The sequence below is a fragment of the Halichoerus grypus genome, chromosome 4 (assembly GCF_964656455.1).
Source record: "Halichoerus grypus chromosome 4, mHalGry1.hap1.1, whole genome shotgun sequence".
Classification (NCBI taxonomy): domain Eukaryota; kingdom Metazoa; phylum Chordata; class Mammalia; order Carnivora; family Phocidae; genus Halichoerus; species Halichoerus grypus.
In genome coordinates, this window is record NC_135715.1 from 53,424,897 (window position 1) to 53,445,928 (window position 21,032).

Sequence of the window (21,032 nt, forward strand, 5' to 3'; positions counted from 1 at the left end):
TTGCACGGCGCATTTTATACTTTTAGAATTTCTCATCTTCCCAGATCCCCCTTCTCTTCCTGTTCTTCCCTCCTGCTACCTGGTAAGCTCTAATTCATCCTTGGGTGCTTAGCCCAAATATTACTTCTTTAGAGGAACTTTTCTGAACACCCTCCAATACCTCCAAGCCAAGTTGGGCTCCCCATGGCTCTTTCGCAACATTTTGCTGTTGTAATGAAACAATTCTTTACACAGTTGTTTGAACAACATCTGCTGCTTTAGAAATATGAATGCTCCACAGGAGTGTCACCTGCCTGTCCTACAAACTGCGGCTTCTCTAGGGCCTTGTAAAATATGCTGTACATTCTGAACCTTCTGTAATACTATGGAGAATGAATGAACATACTGATGTACTGTCCTAATGTCCCGGGGAGAAAAGGGTAAATAACTGTGGGATGTGTAACTGAGCTGTCAAGAATAAACGAAATCAGGTGCATAAATTGTGAAACGTTAAGTCGAGGGCCTCTTTGTTTTCTGACATTCGATAATGGAAAATCTTTCAGCAAGATGGAAAATAAAAACAAAAGAAGACTCTGAGCATCATATTTTCGAGAGCCCGGCTGCTATGCACCAGACTTAATCACACCTGTGGTCGGAGAGGGCCACCATTAACACGTGAAGGGTTGAAAGAAAGGAAGCTTGCTGGTTTGAGTATTACTTTCATCTTAAAAACAAGTATGTGGGATGGCTTACCAACAGAAAGCCCATCTGAGCATCTCTATAAGCTGATGAGATGGTTTCAGGCACAGATTCTTAGATTATGTTTTAAATCTCTGACCGCTTCCCTCATTCCCGACCTTGGAGTCCACCAATGGGCAGGCATCCAGTGGGTGAGGAGAGGAAACAGATGAAGCAGGTATTTGGAGACTCAGTTGGGGGTCAGATTGACACCTGCGTGAGCTGCTGAGGGCTTATTTATAATTTCACAGCAAAAGCATGACCTGAGGGGAGAAGGGAGTCCGTGACCGTCCATGGGCTAGGACTGCCAAAGGCACATCCCCGCTGCCCCTTCTCTCATGAACTCTAGACCCTCATATCTGACTGTTCTTTAAACTCGACACACGCAAAAATAATCTTGCCATCTCCCCCCACCGTTTCTCTTCCAGCCTTCTCCATCTTAGCAAATGACCCCAGCATCTACACAATTTCCAAAGCTAGACACCCAGGAGTCACTGCTGATTCTTCTCTCCCTTTATATTCTATGAGGACTCGGTCATCAATTCCTGTTGTTTCTAGAATTAAATACCTCCTGGGTCCCTTCGTTTCTCCCCATCTCCACTGCCATGATTATTACTGATTGCCGTCATTATCCCTTATCTGAGTAACTGCTACAGCCCTCCGTCCGACCTCCCTGCCTCTTACCTTTCCACTCTCCATCCATTTTCTCTAGGACTTACAAAAGTTCTCTGTAAAAATGCAACTCTAATCACGCTACTCCCTGCTTAACACTCCTCGGTGACATCCTATGGCACCCTTTATCTGCTAGTGGCAGGACCACTCATCATGTTGATTTGTATTAGCTTATTTACTCTTCTCTCTTTCTCCCGCGAGGCTCTGAAAGGTCTACGTCTCGTATTCCCAGCATTCGGCACAATGTCTGGCTCAATAAATCCCAGTTAAGAGCGATGCTCCCGGAGATGAGAGGATTTAACACACGCCTCCTCGTATCTGGGCATATTAAAGAGGATCAAGGTGTTCCTGGGAGGATTAAACAACCCCAGAAAGAAACGAGAAAAAAACCTTCTGAGCAAGCAGAGAGGAATGAAAATGAGTGGAAGCCTGAGTGAGGACAGAGAGGAACTGTGGCCCATCCCAGCCTCCCCATGAGTTTTAAAGCTCATCTCTTCTCCGGTGAACTAGAGCTTCTGAAGAAGAAACAGCAAGGTGTGAACCCAGGGACAATTCAGAGTGTTCACATATCCTTTAAGAGGGAAGACGTCTTTTATTGGCTCCAAGTTAATCCCTGATAAGGCATGTGGCACTGTCTTGAATATAGTCTTTCTGCAGCTAATAGGGAAGTGTGGTGCATTTTGGGAACATGTATTTGAAATTCAACAAATGGCATGCCATGAAATTTGGGGTAAAAATCTCTATGTCAATCAAAGTCAGTAACAGCTAAGGAGAGGCATTCAGATGGACCTTCTATTGACAAACTGTCCCACACAAAACAAAAATAATACTCAAACCAGCAAACTTCCTTTCTTCAGTCCATTAACATATGAATGGTGACACTTCCTGACATGGGCGTGATTATGGAGATCCAGATAGCCTGGTATATGGTAATTAGAAAAGAAAATTTCAAAAAGTTTAGAGAAAAGCAAGGTATAATCTCATGGCCAGAGAATGTTCAGGAAGTATTACCAATTCCCACGCAGGCCCGGGCAAGAAACTTAAAACCTGGGGACTCAGCTGCTGCTTTTTTGACTCTTCCAATTGGTGATTAGAACTTTGGAGAAGAAGCCAGGGTGGACAGGAAGGGAGCAGCTGGTCACTCAGATGGTGTCAAAGCTCATGATCTGATGTTCTGGATTTCGGCTGATGACACCCGTGGTGGGGGCTCCTGGAAAGTGACATGTATCATAGAAAACTGGGAAGAAGGCTTCAGGCAAATTCCTGACCACAAGTGAATTGTTTTGAAACTTGAGATTAGGTAGTAATGCTGTTTGGTGAAAACATAAACAAAACTGTAAGCTAGATCATAGGCAGGATATCATAAATGGCATAGGAAGGCGGATGGCAGCGGAAAAGCATGTCCCAGATGATGGGAAAAATCTGGGTTACATGGCTATTCTAGTGTCTCATGAGATGACAATAGATTTTTTTTTTAAAGCTAAATTAAGTTTGGGGAAACCTACATATTAGATACTAACTCTCTGAAACTCTACATTGCATATTAGCGTAGTTAAGGCTTTGAGGAAACCCACAAAGAAAGCAACTTATCTGTTTTAAGCCCTGAATTTGCCATCGCAGTTGGGCCAGGTAAAGACTGACAGGACATCCATTCTACCTACCAGCCATGCGGCACTGATGTTCTAACAGACCACTTTAGAAAATCTGGATCTGTATCAACGCACAAAGTATTGAAATGCACAAAAATTGGGCGCCTGGGTGGCTCAGTCGTTAAGCGTCTGCCTTCGGCTCAGGTCACGATCTCAGGGTCCTGGGATCGAGCCCCACATCGGGCTGCCTGCTCCGCGGGAAGCCTGCTTCTCCCTCTCCTACTCCCCCTGCTTGTGTTCCCTCTCCCGCTATGTCTCTCTCTGTCAAATAAATAAATAAAAAATCTTTAAAAAAAAAAAAAGAAATGCACAAAAATTAAAAATTTCACAAAACTCAAACTATGGGGAAGAAAATAAACGTGAAACAGTAACACAAGCAGGTAAATGTTATGTTATACATAAACCGAGATGCTGAAGTATGGGATGTAGGGCTGGAGTAAAACAATATAATGGTATGTTTTGGACAAAAGAAACCAATTCAGTATAATGATACTGAGCAGCACTTGATAGGAAGAGGGTAAGCAGGGAAGTTGAGGACAGTGGGGACGGAATCATGGTGGGCACACGTGGGGAATGACAGAGGGGAGGAAAATGGAGAGGGTGTCGCTGTGCGAACCACAACAGCATGTCCAAGAGGAAAGGCGCAATGCGACCCGGGCTAAGTGATCCCATCTCCTGGGAAATCCTTTTTGATAAAATCAGAGGAGATGAAAAAGGTGTGCCTTCCTTTGCTGATAATTTTAATCTCTCAATAAGCCCCAGGAGTAGGAAGGCATGGGACTGGGTATCAATTCAGTTTTCACCAATTTGGGAAGAGGGGTTGGTCATTTAGACATACCGGAGATTCTGGGAGAAGGCCAGGTGCTCATAAAATCCAGCCTCTCCATAATCCTGTCAGAGACAGTTTGGCTGAGACGTCTTGGGAGGCAGGCCACACTAAACAATCTTTAAGCCCCTTCTGGAACTGCGGGCACCCGGGAGACTTGCTGACGCGGCCCCACGCAGACTGCGCAGACGCGGCCCCACGCAGACTGCGCAGACGCGGCCCCACGCAGACTGCGCAGACGCGGCCCCACGCAGACTGCGCAGACGCGGCCCCACGCAGACTGCGCAGACGCGGCCCCACGCAGAAGCGGCTGCCTGCAGCTGTGTTGAAAGCAGCACTGACCACAGGGCACGGACGCTACGAAGAGCGCAAGATATGTCATGTAATATAAATACACAATAGAGCTATCAGAGCTGAAACAATGGTACTGGGACAAAAACAGATCGGTAGTACAGGCAGATACTTCCAGAGTAGATTAAAATACACATAAGAATGGAAGATCTGATCAAAGAAGGAAGTAAGCCTATGGAGGCACAGAAAATTGGGAATACCTATCAACTTCTAGCTTGGGCTAAGCCTTTCGGTAGTTAGAAATGGAATAAAGAATTCATCAAGGAAAAGTTAAACCTATTAAAAAAAAAAACATTAAGGGGCAAGAAACAGACTAGAGAAGTATTTTTAGGAAATAGGAATGCCAAGGATTAACATGCTTAATTGTGAACCACTAAACGTAAACCAAAAACAAAGAAAACAACTCCACCAAGAACTCTGTGTGATAAATGGATATGGTATGAAAGTAATCTATTTACAAAAGAGGAAACATGAATAGGAGATAGGGAAAGTAAATAATTTACAAAGGGTAGTTATAAAACAATTTAAGGCCAAATAATAGGATGCCATCTTTGCATATCATATTAGTAAATATATATTAAATACACATGTAGATTTCGGAAATTAATTGCCCAGTATTTCACTTTAAAATGTTCATTTCTTGTGACCTACTAGTTCAACACATAGGAGTCTATCCAAGGACAATAATTCTATTTGCTGAAAAGCTCTATGCATGGAAATGTTCATGTAATATTATGTTTTTTAAAAAAGAGCAAAACAGAAAGAAGGAATAAGTTAATATTTAATGAATGCTTACTACGTGTAGGTACTATGTGGTTATTGCATGTAAGTTATCCTACTAAAATCTCACAACAGTCCCATGAAATAGACATAATCATCATTTCACAGAAAGGTAAAATGCTTCTACATGCTTCAAGAGATTAAGTTCTCCAAAGAAACTTGGCTAGGAAGAGTAAAGCAATGGAAACAGCCTACATGTAAACACTGGAATGGTTAAATAAATTGGAGATTCCTTCAATGGATTAAATTTCTTAAACATAAAACAATAAAATGGAAAAATAATTTAGGATAAGGTGTTACTAAAAATGCATCATAGAACAGTTTGTATTTCATATGATTAAACCATGTGGATGGAAAAAAGACTGGAAGAGAACACCTACACACCAAGCAAATAAAACCGAACCCGACCCTGAGGCAGAGTCAGCCGGCAGCCCTGGGAACAAAGCAAAGTGCTCTTACACTGGCGGAATGCAGACATGATGAAGGGGCGCCCAGGAAGACCCTGAAAGGCTCAAAAACAGTTTAAGCAGTCTGGCTAATCCGGGAGATAGAGAACGTAATTCAGGGCAGATACGGTAAATCTTCTCTAACGAGCAGGGCTGTAATTCTTTTCATGGTAAGTTGCTGGGAAAATCATAAATTGGTCATGGTTAAAATGTCAGAAGACTCAAAATCATAAGAAAAAATAATGAATTATTGAGCTTGTGGCTTACTCTGGAAGTTATACAACATTTTCTGAGAGAAGTGGGAGGTGGAGACAAGAGTAATTTCTGCTAGATGAATATTTCAATCAGGCAGTTGGGAAAATTTAGGTGGAAAAATACAAACCTTTGCTCTCAAGTTAGTAGAAGGAAGTATCTGTCTGGGTTAAGCTTTAGGGAAAAGGAGTCTGGATAAACACATGCTCGAATCATAGAAAATGTCACTTACGTACATACATACACATGATGCACCAGACTGATCCTCAACTCCACGTGAATTTTATAATATTTTGGAGAATTTTATAAATATCCTAAGTATAATGCTTTGTAACTCAATCTTTTTTTTTTTTTTTTTAAGATTTATTTATTTATTTTACAGAGAAAGAGAGAAAGCACACATGCCCACGAAGTGGGAGAAGGGCAGAGGGAGAGAATCTTTAAGCAAACTCCTCGCTGAGCACGGAGCCCAGTGCGGGGCTGGATCTCATGACCCTGAGATCAAGATCTGAGCCGAAACCAAGCGACGCTTAACTGACTGAGCCACCCAGGCGCCCCTGCAACTCAATCTTTGACTTTCCTTTTTCTGTCTCCCACTTTACCCTGCCTCCTGTCTTCTCTCCTGTTCTTTCTTATTACTTGAAAAAATAAACCATATGTAAATACATATACATATAGGTATATACACATGTAATTTACTATAACTAGTTTAGAATTTTCTATCTATGGCCACTATTAAAAAGCAACAAACCAACCAACCAAATATGCTTGGTCAACTCAGCACAAAATACATAGGTCTGTGGGTGTAGAAACGATCTCTCCAAAAGCTATTGGTTTCTACCTGGTGTGTACCATCTACCCTCATCTAACTTGATGGGCAAAAGTGAATTGTTCTTCTGACATTAAAACAATGACCATAACATACATACTGACTGCCACCTTTCCATTGCAAATTCCGAGAGGGCAGGGACCACACCTGCTTTGTTTACAGCTAGAGGCCCCACACCAGGACAGTAACTCAATAAATACTTGCTGAATGAACCGATGAGTGAGTGAGTGAATACTGCAAATCTTAGGTATCTTCACAGACAGCTTAAGTCCTACCTCCCTGATGAATATCTTCTCTTAAAGCCCAGTAGTTCATCCTTCTGGAAATTACTACATTACTAGCCTGCGCCATTACTTAACACCTGATTCTGCACATTATTTTTATTGCTGTTTTTTGTTGCTCTGTTTTGCAACTTAGGGAGACACAGTCCTCAAAGACACACACACACACACACACACATATATATTCTGTTTCCCAAAGTACTTGTTATAGGGCACATGGAAAATCCTCAATAAACATGTATTAAATGAACTGATGAAATCTTTTAACTGGCCTTCTACTTTGTGACATTTCTAAACATTTTCTGTATTGGATGCACTGTATTATGATTCCAAAGTGTGATGGGAAAAATGTAGAATATGGAGTCAGTTGAGTTGGGTTTCTAGTTATGCTACTTCAGTGCTGGAAAAGCCACCTAAAGCCTTGTCCTCTGTTTCCCTGTCTTTTAAATGGGAACATTAACAAATAAATAAACAACAATATCTCCTTGCCTCAAAAAGATGACTGTGGAATCAAATGGCATAATGTATGTGAAAGAGTTTTGCGAATTGGAAAGCAAATGTTAGCTCTTCTATGTAGCAATTAAAAATATGAACTTGATATTGCAATGCTACAGAGGATACATGGCTTTTTTCTGAGAATAGTTATTAGGCAGGAGAGTGAGGTGATGAGAAGAACTTCCAGCACAGCCTGCCAAACATGCCCCTGGTCATAAATCACAGACTCTACTCAACACTTGTGTGTGAGGGAGATGACTGGGCCCCCGTCGCCCACACCCTCTGGCACTGCCGCGAAGTCCCTTCAAACCCAAGCTTACCGGACACGAGCTGCTGTCCAGGCAGCCCCACGGGAACCATGCCCAAGTTATTCATGGCGGTGGCCCAGGCTGTGGGATCTGTCACGGACATGTTGAGCTGCGTGGTGTCTATCGCTATACTCCCCAAACCATCGGCTGCTGTGGGGAGAAACAAACCATGACTTCCAGTCAATAGGTGAGAGTTTTTGTTTTAAAGGAGAGCGCACATTTCTGGAGACATGATACTTCATTTAGCACATTCCCAAACCACACAAAAATAAAGCACTGTAATCTACGGCAATGTTTTCTCCAGACATAAACATAAAAGAGTTTCCAGATACGTTCTGGGAGGAAACTTAATGACATGTAGTTTGTATTATACACAGCATGCCATTAAGAAAGTACTCCTGGAAAAAAAAAACACACACAAAAAACAAAACAAAACAAAAAAACACCTGAAGAACTGCTTCTCTCTCTCAGTGAAAAAACATTAGTTAAGTTCCAAGGTTGAGAGGCAAAGCAGGACCACTCCTTTGGTAAAATGTCAACTGGCTTAGTAGACTAAAAATAAATACAATCATCTGCTTCTGAGGAGAATTCTGGAGCAGGCACACCTTCTAACTAATTAATAGAATCTTTAAAAACATTGTCAAGTAGCCAAACTGGTCCTGACTGAATTCATTAGTGTTACCTTGTAACATATTCTTTCCCTTCTAAGCTTTCTGGATCATTACATTAAGGAAATGCAGGTGTCCGCCTAAAATGACTCCTCCAAAATATTTCTTCCAAGTTCAGACTTTCATCAAAACAAAATAAGCCAATAAATAATATGAAAAACAAATAGCACAGAGCTTAAAAAAAAACTCAGCAAAATATGTGAAATTTGACTTTATGCTTCTTGATGTACACTAGTTGCACAGCCTGGTTTCTGTTAAGGATCCCAGGTTCCCAGGTCAATGCACCTGTTCATGGCCGGGCAAGCTTTTCCACTAAGAACTCAAAACACCTTGCTGTGTTCTGTGCTGGCCGCCCCTGACATTTACCTGCAGCCATCATCTGAGGAAGCTGCTGGGGACACCGGGTGATGCTTTCAACGCCACCTGCATCTACTACTGAATTAGGAGCATCCTGGGCGGCAGGAGCACTCTGATGGCTGAGTGCAGGGTCCCCACGGAGGTCATCGGATTCTGCAAAAGGGGAAAGCAGTGTGGTGAGCGATCGTGACAGTGACCTGAGGGAGGCTTCGAGGACAGAACTGTTGTCTAGGCAAAAACAGACAAGCGACAAGGGACAAGTTCCGGTCACAGAGTCACAGGCATGGGGCCCAGAGCAAGAGCTGCTTCCCGCGCCCCAGCAGCCGGCTCCTGCCTGGGTTCCCAGGTCTGGGTGCTGGGCGGGTCAGCTGTCGGCTCACCTAGAGCCCGGCTGCCTGAATAAGCAGCCCCATGCACGAGCGAGTGAGCAAGCGAGCGGCCAGTGCCTTGCCTCCTCCTGAAGACACATCACAGACGGGGCTTATCAGCCCCTGAACAGCCTCTTCCACATACTACACATCAATGGAGAGGGCAGACTCAGGGCTCAATATGATTTTTTTTAAAGTTAAAAAATTAATTGATGTTGTTATTTTGGAAGACGGTCGTCTGTGAAATGTATTCAGAAAGGGGAAAAAAAAAGGTAGGGAAGGAGAAGAGAAAGGCAAGAAGCTCTTCGCTGTGAGGCTGGTAAAGGAGTGCACCCAGATTACAATAGTCAGGAAAGGCAAAAGCAAAGAATGGCAGGCAGCTCATAAAAGAAGATCGAGAGGATGTTGGGGCAGCAAAGGAAATGCAGTTGTTTCTTTTAGTTTTATGGAGATAAAGTGAACAGGCCACAGTTTGTTTGGTCTGAATTTTCTCTAGAGTCTCACAGCACGCGCGCGCGCACACACCCACGCATGTATTTTCATTAAACTTTACAGAGCACTTTTCTAATAAAAACAAATAACAATAAAACATTAAATAAAGCTGTAAAGGAAAGGGTCCCTTTATTGCACACTATTTATAAAATGCTACACCTTCTCTCCATCCTTAAAAATGCAAAACCATGGAATTCATACCTACATATTTTTTTCATAATACGTATTTTAAGTGCACTTTCACCAGTTCAAAACTGAAAGACAAAACACACCACTTAGATGTGTGATCTGAGAAGTTTGAATTTTAAATAGATTTGATATAACAATTGAATTTAATTATTTCTTTTTATTTAGGTATAAATTTAGAAATTTTTCTAATCCATGTTTCTGTCAATGGATATTGTAGAATTTGAGGTTATGGCCCATTTCTGCATGTTTAGTGCAAAGTTTGGCCCTTTTATGGTATGCTCTTTTATTTGATTCTTAGGTACCTGAATCAGTAATCCCTTTGAACACTATACTGTCAAAGAAAACTCATTGCCTGTTGAGTATAAGTTTAGTTCAAATGGAAGCTCAGATTTCAATATTTCAAGGAGAGGTGAATAAAATGAGCAAATTGTTTCCATGGTCTCCACAAACCCCTAGTGTGAGACTAGAGGGGCATGCCAGATAGTGGGGAAATTTTTCCAATTGTTTGTCAGCAAGGTGAAACATCATCATGCAGTAGAAAACAATTCAACTCTGGGAGCAAACTGCACTGAGGACAAATGTTTTATACCTTGCAATTAAACTCTACTACCCAAACGAATTGAGAACTTGCTTATCTATGGTGAATCAATTATCTTGGGCAATGGATGCCATCGGACGACAAGTCTCACCATAGAAAATCAACTCAGTAACATAAAGACATAGCTAACCTAAATGTGTGCCCTTTGGCTACCCACACACCAGCTATATTTCTATGATGAAACTTGAAAGCACTTTCCCCTCTCCACCTCCAGCCAGTTCAGATCACCACAGCAGAGTCTGGCTACACTGTTCATTCTTTGTCTCGAATGGCCATGTAGTAGAGTCATTTCAGATCATTGCAAGGTCACTATTTGTCTTCCTTTATCTCCCCAAATGAAGTTTAGCTGGCTGCCTTCCTTCCAGCTCGGGTTCTCCCCAAATGGGCATTAATCACAACTTTCTGTCCAATGAGTCTACGGTTCTGGAATATTACAGCAGAGAACATCCCTTTACTTTGTAGACTTTACAACTTGCACCTGACCAGCCATATTTCACCTTGCCTTTTTGCAACAGTATTTTAGGGATGGCGTCAGCTTTCCATGGCTCCGTAACTGTCTGTTCCGATGGTAGATTTTTCTTTAGTGATTACGGTGTTACAAAGGGCCGTCAAATGTCCCGGGGGCCCATAGCACCTACCCACACTTTCATGCCCATCCTAAACGGAGGCTGTTTCATTGAGAGCATCACTGAAACAAAAACAAACAAAACCCCATTGCTTTGTTGGCAAGATGTGGTTTGTAAACCTGAATGTATCCCCTACTGAGACTCTGTGACATTTCTTACATGTCTTTAATCTACCAACCCAATGGTTTCAATGTCACACAACTTCATGTCGCTACCGTGTACCCAGAATGGTAAGTCTAAAGTAAGTTCTACAACATCTTAGGCATATGCAAGAGTCTCAAGGATGCCATGCAATTCTTTTAAAAATGTAAATTTCCTTGATGCTCAGATGAAAGATGATATTTTTAATTAATTACTGCCTAGTAATTTATGAATAGTGGCAAGAGTGATTTTCATACTCTACTAACATCTATCGTTCCTATTGAATACCTGCCTCTTTAGAGGACTCAAAACCATAATGCCTAATTTATCATTCAAATCAATTTCTCTGCATTAGTGTTCTTATTTCTAAACTATAGAAAAGATTAATATTGTTAATGGTGTTTATTTACACACAGAGATGTGGGGAGCTAAAAATTATAGCTAATAAAGTACTTTGAATATAGTAAGTGCTAATTATTATTATTTTATTTGGAAGTGTAGTGTTTCTATTAAGGTACCTTGGGATCTTACTGTTCTACTGGATAATTATGCAATTAATTCTAAAACAGTGAGTAACACTTGATATTTCTAAAAGTAAGCACTGCCCTAGTTTTCTATGCCACACCTAAATGGTAGCAGAATGTTTCTTCATTTTCTACAAATCCTTTATAAAATAATATAATGTGATTTAAAAGGTGTATGATTTTTTTTCCTCTAGGTCTTTTTCTGTCTATGCAACTATGAAAGCTTTCAAGAGACTGATGACCAATTATGAAATTGGCAGTTTGAATTTATAGCTTTTAGTGTGATAACATCATCACAAAACAATCAGATGTACAAAATGCCAAAGATAACAATGCAGCTTTATCCAGGGTTCAACTGAAATCTAACCCGTTCTTTGTTAAGGTACATTCAAGTACAAAACCTCATACTCAATTTAATAACTGTTCAACAAGGATCTATTTATGTTCAGGATTTCACTAGGCTATATCAATGGGGTAAATAATTTTTGAAACTCACCAAGCCTATGCAAATACTATTTTTCCCCCTCCCCCCCTCAAAAACAAACAAACAAATAGCAGGGGCTTATTAGCTCACTGTAAATAACACAACTCTTGCTAACCCTGTCCAACTTTTACAGGTCCCAAGGATACATACATGCTATGAATAATAAAACCCATCTGTAACTGTCTACAAAGCATAGATTGTTATAAAATGGGGTGGAGATGAGTTAAGTTTTGAAAATTCTCTTTCTTTTTAATTTAAAAGAATGATTTTGTTTGATGTTAAGTCCTCAGGTTCATGCTTACTTCAATAGAAAAATATAGTAAGAAAATCATATTTATTAATGTGTTGTTAAGAGTTGATTCCAAAGGAAACTTATTTCATATGACATCTGAATCTTATTTTATAGGAATTATTCATTAGCATTATCATGGCTTATACTTATAGCAAAAAGAGAAATGCATTCCTATCCAAAGTTCTACTTTTCTTTTCCAGCATGAAGAAAATATTTCACTTTGATGTTCATGTAATCAGTAGGATACTCTTGGGGTTACAGAAATGTTCCCTAGCTTAAAAAAGTACAGAATATTGTTAAAGAGATGTTACTTATGTATTAACTCCATGATTTTTAAGCAACTGTCTATGAATAATAAGGGAGACATTTCTGCTTCCTATAATGGTAAACTAAGTAATTCAGACCAATTCTCCCACTGAGAAACAACTAGAAAAGCTTAATGTCCTTCATCTGTTTAATAAAATTCTATTATTTCTTCAAATAATCCCAAAGGACACACTCTAATTACTATAGAGGGTTACTAGGCTTCTAAGGAGAACGGGTCCTGCCACGTACTAGGTCTTAATGTTTTACTGATCTTGGAAATGAGTGGCATCTGCAAGTTTTGAGGCAGAGTGGAATTGCTTTGCAAAATGTGGTCAAAGAGGACCCCAAGGCTAAGTGCTCTGAGGGGAAAGAAAGAAGGGATCTTGGGGACCACCCATGAGAAAAAGGCACTTCAGAGAAGAGAAATGACTGAAGCAGATTTCCAGGTGGCTCATTGGGAAGTATACAACGTATCCAAGCATTTTCTTGCCCCCTCTATAGAAATGCCTGTAAAGTCTACATGACTCCTTAATTCTTAGCAGTAATTTTGGGGGTGCTGGGTGTGCTTTAGGGGAGCAGCTGATAACAAAGATTACCTAAGGTACCACATGATAAGGCATGATAACATTTTCAAATCTGTTAAATATACAGGATGTTGGTTATGAATGATCAGTATCTCCTGATTAGTAGGAATGAAAAGATTAAGGTTTTGAAGAAGAGATTTAGATTTAACTGGATTTTATGAAGAATTAGATTTTATGGGGGACTTTCTGATGAGAGAATTGTAAAGTCAGAATATTCTATCAAAGAAAGATACAAAGATCCTTCTCAGTGATGGAGAGAAAAGTCACCTCTTGGAGATGGTTATAGGCAGAGGGTGGAACTGGGCAAAGAGCAATTCAGGCAGAGCTAAACCTTACAGCACGTTCTGGCAAAGCCATGAAATCAAAAGGTATTCTCTAATATCTAAACTGTTACTAATATATTTATAAAATCACTGAACTCTCTTCAAAAGTGTCACGATTTGACATACACAGTGGCACAGTGCCCCTGAGCAGAGATGCCATTCCTGTTGTTCGTAGTTTTTCATTTGTTCTCTAAACGAGAAGGCAAAGGAGGCATGGACTCCCTCCGCTGTGCTCCCATAGCTCCTGGACCTTTATACCAGCATTTGTGACTTCGTATTCGAATCAGTTGTTTATGTCCATGTCCCTAACAAACAACAAGCTTACAATGATTAAGGAGACTAGTCATCTTTGCTTACCTTGCAGCAGCAAACATAGTACCCAAACTGTGGCAGATGTGCATGTGTTTACCCTCTCTCTCTCTATATATATATATTTATATTTATAGATATCCATTAATGAGGGGGATGAGTTGACCCATCATATGTAATTATATATGTCATGTGTAATATAGTTATATATATTATATATATTAGTTATATATAATATGTAATTTATATGTAATATTAAATTATTATATGTAAAGTTATAATGTTTGTAAATTTATAAAATATATTTAAAGCAATATATAAATGTATGTGTGTGTGTGTATATATATACACGCACACACACACATATTTATGTTTTTCAAGTGAATTCAGTCATGGAAGGAAGAAAATTAAAAAGGAAAATAAAATGAGGAAGAAGGAACTAATAAAGAAGCAAAGGGATAAACTTCAGTTCCAGGATCCAATTCCAAAGGCTGGAGGTTTAAAAGCTAAGGAACACAAAAGGGGACACTGCTTTTGGAAACTAGAACACAGATGAATTTAAAGTGTCAAAGGAAGACAATTTTAAAAAATGTTAGATCCTTCCAGATAAGCTTTGGTGCACTTAACAAGTCATTCTCCAAGATCTAAGATCCCACACCTCCCTGGCAACCAATGTAGGGTCATAATCAGGTTACAGTGATGCTCCTCCTCGGTGAGGCTTCTTGCGGTTATTCTTTGAATGAGCTGAAATCTATAAATAACAGCATCTCCAGACCCAGTAAGCAGGACATTAGTGTAATAAGGGCATAGAAGTACATATATGCTAAAGAAGTGAAATCATTGGAAGAAAGGAAAAATTTCCTTTTGGCATGCACCACAGAGGACAAAAAGCAGGTCTGGCCATTTCTCAAACACAAAATGTTGTTAGGGATTTGTGATTACATCCTCCATTTTTCCACTCTGTCTAGGAGCCAGTTTTAAACTACAAATCATTGTTCTTCCATCTTAGGGAGGACATGGTTACTGAATGGATGATAAAGTTTTACCCATGACATGTCTGTTTTCAAAGAATTCAGTGTGGAGAGAGACAGAGAGACAGAGGGAGACAGATGGAGACAAAGAGAGACAGAGAATATGAATGAGACTAGAACCAGAAGGGCTTCTTCTAAACTCATGAAATCAAACAAAATTACCAAATTTGCCAGAGACAGCTCAACCAGCACAGGCATGAGAATAGATAAAGCCGATTATCTTCTGACCAAGAAAAATACAATTTGGCATTATATTTGTAAGTGTAGAGGAATGACAAAGGTAAAATTATTTTGTTTTCAGGAAACCTACGCTTTTAAAAAAATATTACATTTTATATTTCTAAATTGAACAAAATAATAAAAGAAAAAGCTTGAGACCTTGGGAAAAAGTATTTCTCTTTCCATTTAAAAATGGAAAAGAAAATATGACGAGATGCTACTGTGACAATATGTAATTTCAAAGTCTTTGTATAGGCAAGTTTTAAAACACAGGAGCTTCCACACTTAGATTATTTCAGATTTTCTGAGAAGGGCAATATTACACCTGAAGGCTGTTTTTGAAACATGCAATGGGTCAACTCATACCTCTCGTTAATGGATATCCAACAACCACATGCACAATATGTTGTCATACGTTGTTTCCTACCTTCCAAAATACACCTAGCACAGGGAACATTATCATTGCTGACTCTCCTGGTGAGTGAATTATTAAAGGAAGGAATCTCATCCATAAACATAAGCCTGGGTCCATTAAAACCAGAAGAGTCTCACTTTAAGCAAAGCTTTTTCTAAGTCCCTGAGGATTCAGGACAAACACACCCAGGTTCATAGAACATCAAGGTCCAAGCCCAAGATTTCATTAATTCCAACTTCTCCCAGATGTGGAAGTCCCCAAAATGTTTCTGGCAGGAAACTGTTTCAAGACAGCCTTGCCAGTTCACACGTTCTCCCTTCAGCTGAGTGCTTATCTGGAAAATAAAGAGCTCAGAGCTCTGCTCTTCAACCCTGCTTCTGCAGCCATGTGTGGCCCCAGGGAAGAGACTCTTCTATCCCCTGAATAGGGATGTTGAGGCATAACCACCCACCAAGTAAGTCACAGACAAGTTTATGAATGTAAGTAAGGACAGATCAGAGAATTGTTGCTTCTCCTCACCAGACAAGCTGGTCTCCTGTTTGCACACTCTCTGTTCTCCTCACATTTCCATTCAAATGGTTGAGACTGAGCAAACACAATGCTGTAAATACACAGAAACTTCCCTGGAGATGGCAGAGCGCTGGGCGGCCGAGAAAGAGCAACAGAGAGACCAGAGGAAGGAGTCCTTCTGAGAGAGAGGTAACACCTCCGAAATAGACTTTAGGTGGATTTCAGGCTTCAAAGAAACAGACCTCAGGGTGTAAGGTCTATAAACCACGGATTCAGCCACCAATCAAAGAGCAATTCTTTACGCGTGTGTAGTGCATACGCATGTACATGGCATATCGGTCACACGCTGGTCTTTTCGGCCCCACTTATGCACAGAAAGCAAGTTCTGTAAACATTATTATCTTCTTATATAAGAGAAGGCTGACAATATCCTTCTATAATTTGTGCTGTTTTGAACTCAGTTTTTTCATTATGTATTCATTTTACACCTTGCCCCAACCATGAAAAACGTATTAAGCTACAAAGTGGAACATTTTAATTGTAGCGGGTGACTAACTGACCCTTACACGGCTGCAAACTCTGGTAAATGAATTATCTGTTTTCCAAAAAAGCCCTGATTAGAGCTCTCTAATCTATGGAAATCTACTTGCAATAAAATCCAGATCAGATCCTGACCAGCCTGAGCCAGTTGCTCATCCTCATTAACATTTCTCCTCGTTGGGTCACAAACAAGGCGTTAGTTATTCTTTAAACTAATGTGCTCTTAATGATGCCTTTGCAACACCATGGATGAAGTATTAGCCCTGCAGTCATGACCGCCCCGGGATTTACGGACTTAGAAGGACACCTCACCTCCACTGGGGTACCCTGGGCCAGAGATCTTGTTTTCTCTTCCCCTAAATGACCACACACAGCCCTTGTTTATGGTCTGAAACCAGTGAGCAGGCTGGTGGGGGCTTTGGGTTCCTAGGGAGAGTCCTTTTCACTTCGTGGGGAGTCATAAATGCTGTGGTTACCTCATGGGGGTGGGCTAGTTGGAGGAGGGCTCACTCCTGGGGCAAACGAATGTACTGGAAAGTTCTAGGCCGGCAGGGAGCATTCTGAGGAAGTGGGTCAAACCCTGGGTGCCACTGACTGTGTTCACCAAGCTTCAAATGGAGATGCTCAGACAAGAGGAAGGCCTTCAGGGCCTCAAAATATTCAGGTTCTTGAGACTGGAGGCCATACAGCAAGGTGGCTCTAACCTCTAGGGACATTTGTGATTCAGAAGCTAATGGGAAGACTGTCTTGGTTCTTTCGTGGTGAAGGCTTTCTGTTCTAACTGCTTTTGGAGGTCAGGATCATATTCAGAGGTAAGGACTTGGCTGCACATAGTGATCTCAGCGAGGCCTTTATAACACAGAAAACCTCCATGGAAGCTCCTGCCCCCGAAAGTGGGGGTGCGATAAAGGCAATGGAAGGTTCCAGCACTGAGAACAAGGCTGAAGGTCACTGGAAAATGCTGCCATCACTGCTGTAACTCGATCTCTGCTCTCTGTCTTGGTTACAGATTTCCATACAAGGGTGTAAATGTGCTATCCTCCACCCTACCGTCTCCCATTAATACTCGTTCTCCCTGTTAGCAGGAGGAGATACGTGCCTCTTAAGAATGTCATACAGAAATCCTTCCGTACAAGGGAATGGCATTTGGAGCACTAAGCTCTTCAAATAGAATCTCTTTTTCTACTCCAATCTTCCAGATCAACAATGCATCTGCCCTGGGAAAGTAGCCTAGTTTTCTAGCTGTGGCTGTGTTATCAATTATGTACTAAAGGCACACAGTCTACCATAATGTTGGAAAGCTGAAAACGTTTTGTGTCAACATACAGTGAAACATGCATCATCAAAACCAAATACTTATTTAATGAAACATCAGGAAATTTTGTGTTATGACAACTTCTCTAATTATCACATTTAATAGTCATATAGACATCATTATAGTTGAAAATCATTTGTAAGTGGGGCTTTCTCACATTGCAAAAAACTCCCGAGTCTGCACCATTATGGAAAAATCAGAGCTGGTTTTAAATGAGAGGAGTCACTTGTAGGCAAATAATTTCAAAAGCAGAATTACAGAAATCCTGTCCAAAAGTCCTATGGACATAATGGTATCGAATGTCAGATGTGAGTGCGTTTTGTGTGTTCAGTGCCATGTGGGGTGGGACCTCCAAAAGCAAAGTAAAGCTGTCACCACTGGAGCCTGCAAGTTTTAAATGGCTACTCGGAGGTACTATCTCCTTCCTGCCTATGACGTGTGCGATAAATAAGGCTCTATCTTCCCCTTAAATTTGCCAACCTTAGTTCAGGATCAAAGGCCATCCCCAGTTATTTCTTCACAGACAACTTATGTATTATCGGGGGGAAGGTGGAGAAGGGGAGCAAAGACTGACCTGAAGAAACAGATACGAGAGGAAAACATCTGGCCTGTGCTACTGAATGTAATTTCAGGTTAGCTTTAAAGTAATCACATTCATTTATGGTTTTATTATTTATAAAAAAAGAAATCATGCTGAATGTGCTTTGTGGGAATTACAGAACGTTGCTATTGCTACGGTGGTTTATTATTATCACAGCAAGATGGCTTAAATCCAACCTCGACAAGTATTTTAAATGAATCCCCAAGAGCACTCTCACACTTTTCTTTTCAGTCTTAATGAAAAAGATATTCTGCTCTTCAAGTCCTCTGATGTTCTTATTCTTATGCAATTCTAAATGTTATGGTTTGTTATGAGATAACGGTTATTGTAAAATAACGACGAAGCAAATGCCCATGTGGCGGCTCAACAGTGCAGTGTATGTGGGGGTGTTCGACAGGGGTGTTCGACAGGGGCAGCGGCTGCCAACTCCAGATAGTCACCAGGCTTGACCATGAATGCAATAAAAAAAATGACGTTATGACTTGCATAATCAAAGAGACGTGTGTTCACGTACGTCTCCAAAGGATCAACCTGACACAGTTGCTACGACACAAAGCATTTCATTAATAACCGACCAACAAGGCTGACATCACTGGGAGACACATGATCAACATGAAACTAAATGCAGCATCCTTTCCAGGCTTCTCACAGTACAATCTCTGAATACTAAACTCTTGCTAACAGGAGACACCATCTTCATCCAAATACACGCCCGAACCCTTGCTGCCATTCTAACATGCAGACACCACGGTCCCTTTTTCTCTGGTAGCAACATTTGCGGCGGTGGAATGCGGTGACACGGTTCTTTCCAATCTGAGAATGAACATCAATATAGGTTTGGTAGATGGAAATGAATATTCTTAAAAGGACATTTTTATTTTCAAGGTATTATTATTAACACGAATACGTTCAATGAGTTCAGGAAGTGGAAGTCTGTAAGGTAAAGGGAGAATGTCATTCCCTCCACCCTTCCCCCAGAGGCACCCCCTGGGAAATAGCTTCTTATGTAACAGGCCCACATCTTTGATCTTATGAAAAATCAACGACCACCTATGAATAGATGTTATTAGCAATTTTTTGCAAAAGATGAAAAGAAAGGGCGCCTGGGTGGCTCAGTTGGTTGGGCGACTGCCTTCGGCTCAGGTCATGATCCTGGAGTCCCGGGATCGAGTCCCACATCGGGCTCCCTGCTCGGCAGGGAGTCTGCTTCTCCCTCTGACCCTCCTCCCTCTCATGCTCTCTGTCTCTCATTCTCTCTCTCTCTCAAATAAATAAATAAAATCTTTAAAAAAAAAAAAAAAAAAGATGAAAAGAAAGACTCAGAAAGTTAAGACTTTGGCTCATTTACCCAAGGTCACAAAGCTAATGAACAGCAGAACCCCAAGGCTCAGTTTGTTTCAGCCTGGGCCTCTGTTATAGATTTGGGGAACTGAGGTTTTCTCCAACAAAGAGCCATACTAAGAAGTCCTTCTTGGTCTGACTGGCTCTAAAAACACAGAAGTCTAAGGTAAAGGGTTATTCCACTCCCCGGGGGACATTCACTCAGGAGATCTTTATTAAATACTTACTGTATGCCGGCAATGTGTTTGAGATCGGGAACGTAATGGCGAGCAAGACACACACCCAGTTGTGAAAGAGTTTGCAAAATAAAAAAGCATTAGCAGACTTGAGCTTGCTGTAGTGTGGCAAACTAGATACTCCTAGTGGTGAGGGAGCAGAAGGCAAGCCGAGGACAAAGCAAAACTGACACCCTGCAAACCATCCCCCTCCCCCCCAACACTCCTGGGTGGGATCTGTGTGATGTTCATCCAGGAAGCTCCCAACTGTCTTAATATTAATGCCTTGCTAGAGGGAAAAACAACCTGAACTTGACAATGGCAAGGCCTCCAGTATCCTTTGAGTCTTTAACATAATGAAAATCCTTTAGAAACCTCCCTTTTCCTTACCTCCCCCAACTCCCAAGCATATAATCAGAGCCACCCCTCATAACCCCAGTGCAGCAGCTCTTTCTGCCCATCTGTCCTGTCCCTGTGCTTTAATAAAACCACCTTTTTTGCACCAAAGATGTCTCAAGAATTCTTTCTTGGCCATTGGCTCTGGACCACAACCCACCAAACTTCACCTACATTCCAAAACCACATCACTAGGAGCTTGCCTATCATAAGAAAACAACAACTAGATTCCGGATAGAATTATTCATTAGTGTATTGCTAGGCTTGCAGTAAGGAAGGACACTCACTGAGATTCCTCCCTTCACCCCCTCCCCACACCCCCAAAAGAGACAGGTAGGCTGAAACCAGGAACTGCTATGAGCAGCGAGTATATAGGAAGCCAGAGTGGTGGGGAGGGAAAATGCCAGCCAGCACTGTGTCAGGAGGCAGGCTGCCAAGGCAAGGTACAGCCGCGGCCCGAGGAGCCCCAGGTAACCAGGGCCCAGAAGCTTTGTTGTCTTTGCATGGCCCTTCCCCCCGTTCCCAGTCAAGTTGACCCTTGTACTTCAATTATAAAACTAGGCAAGGGAAATAATTTGAGCA

At 41.2% G+C, this 21,032-nt stretch overlaps 1 protein-coding gene across 6 annotated transcripts in view; it reads right to left on the minus strand.

The window, feature by feature from the left end:
* Positions 1 to 21,032, minus strand: part of ENOX1 (ecto-NOX disulfide-thiol exchanger 1) — a 550,763-nt gene that overhangs the window by 204,404 nt on the left and 325,327 nt on the right. For 5 of the 6 annotated variants that reach the window (XM_078070327.1, XM_078070326.1, XM_078070323.1 and 2 more), the window contains 2 exons: positions 8,641 to 8,784; positions 7,619 to 7,756 (listed from right to left, as the gene is read on the minus strand). In XM_078070327.1, coding sequence (XP_077926453.1) covers positions 7,619 to 7,756; positions 8,641 to 8,653 — 151 coding nt within the window. In that variant the 5' untranslated portion in view covers positions 8,654 to 8,784. Of the gene's footprint in view, positions 1 to 7,618; positions 7,757 to 8,640; positions 8,785 to 20,066; positions 20,138 to 21,032 lie in introns of those variants that run through there. The other variant, XM_078070328.1, reaches the window with a different exon arrangement.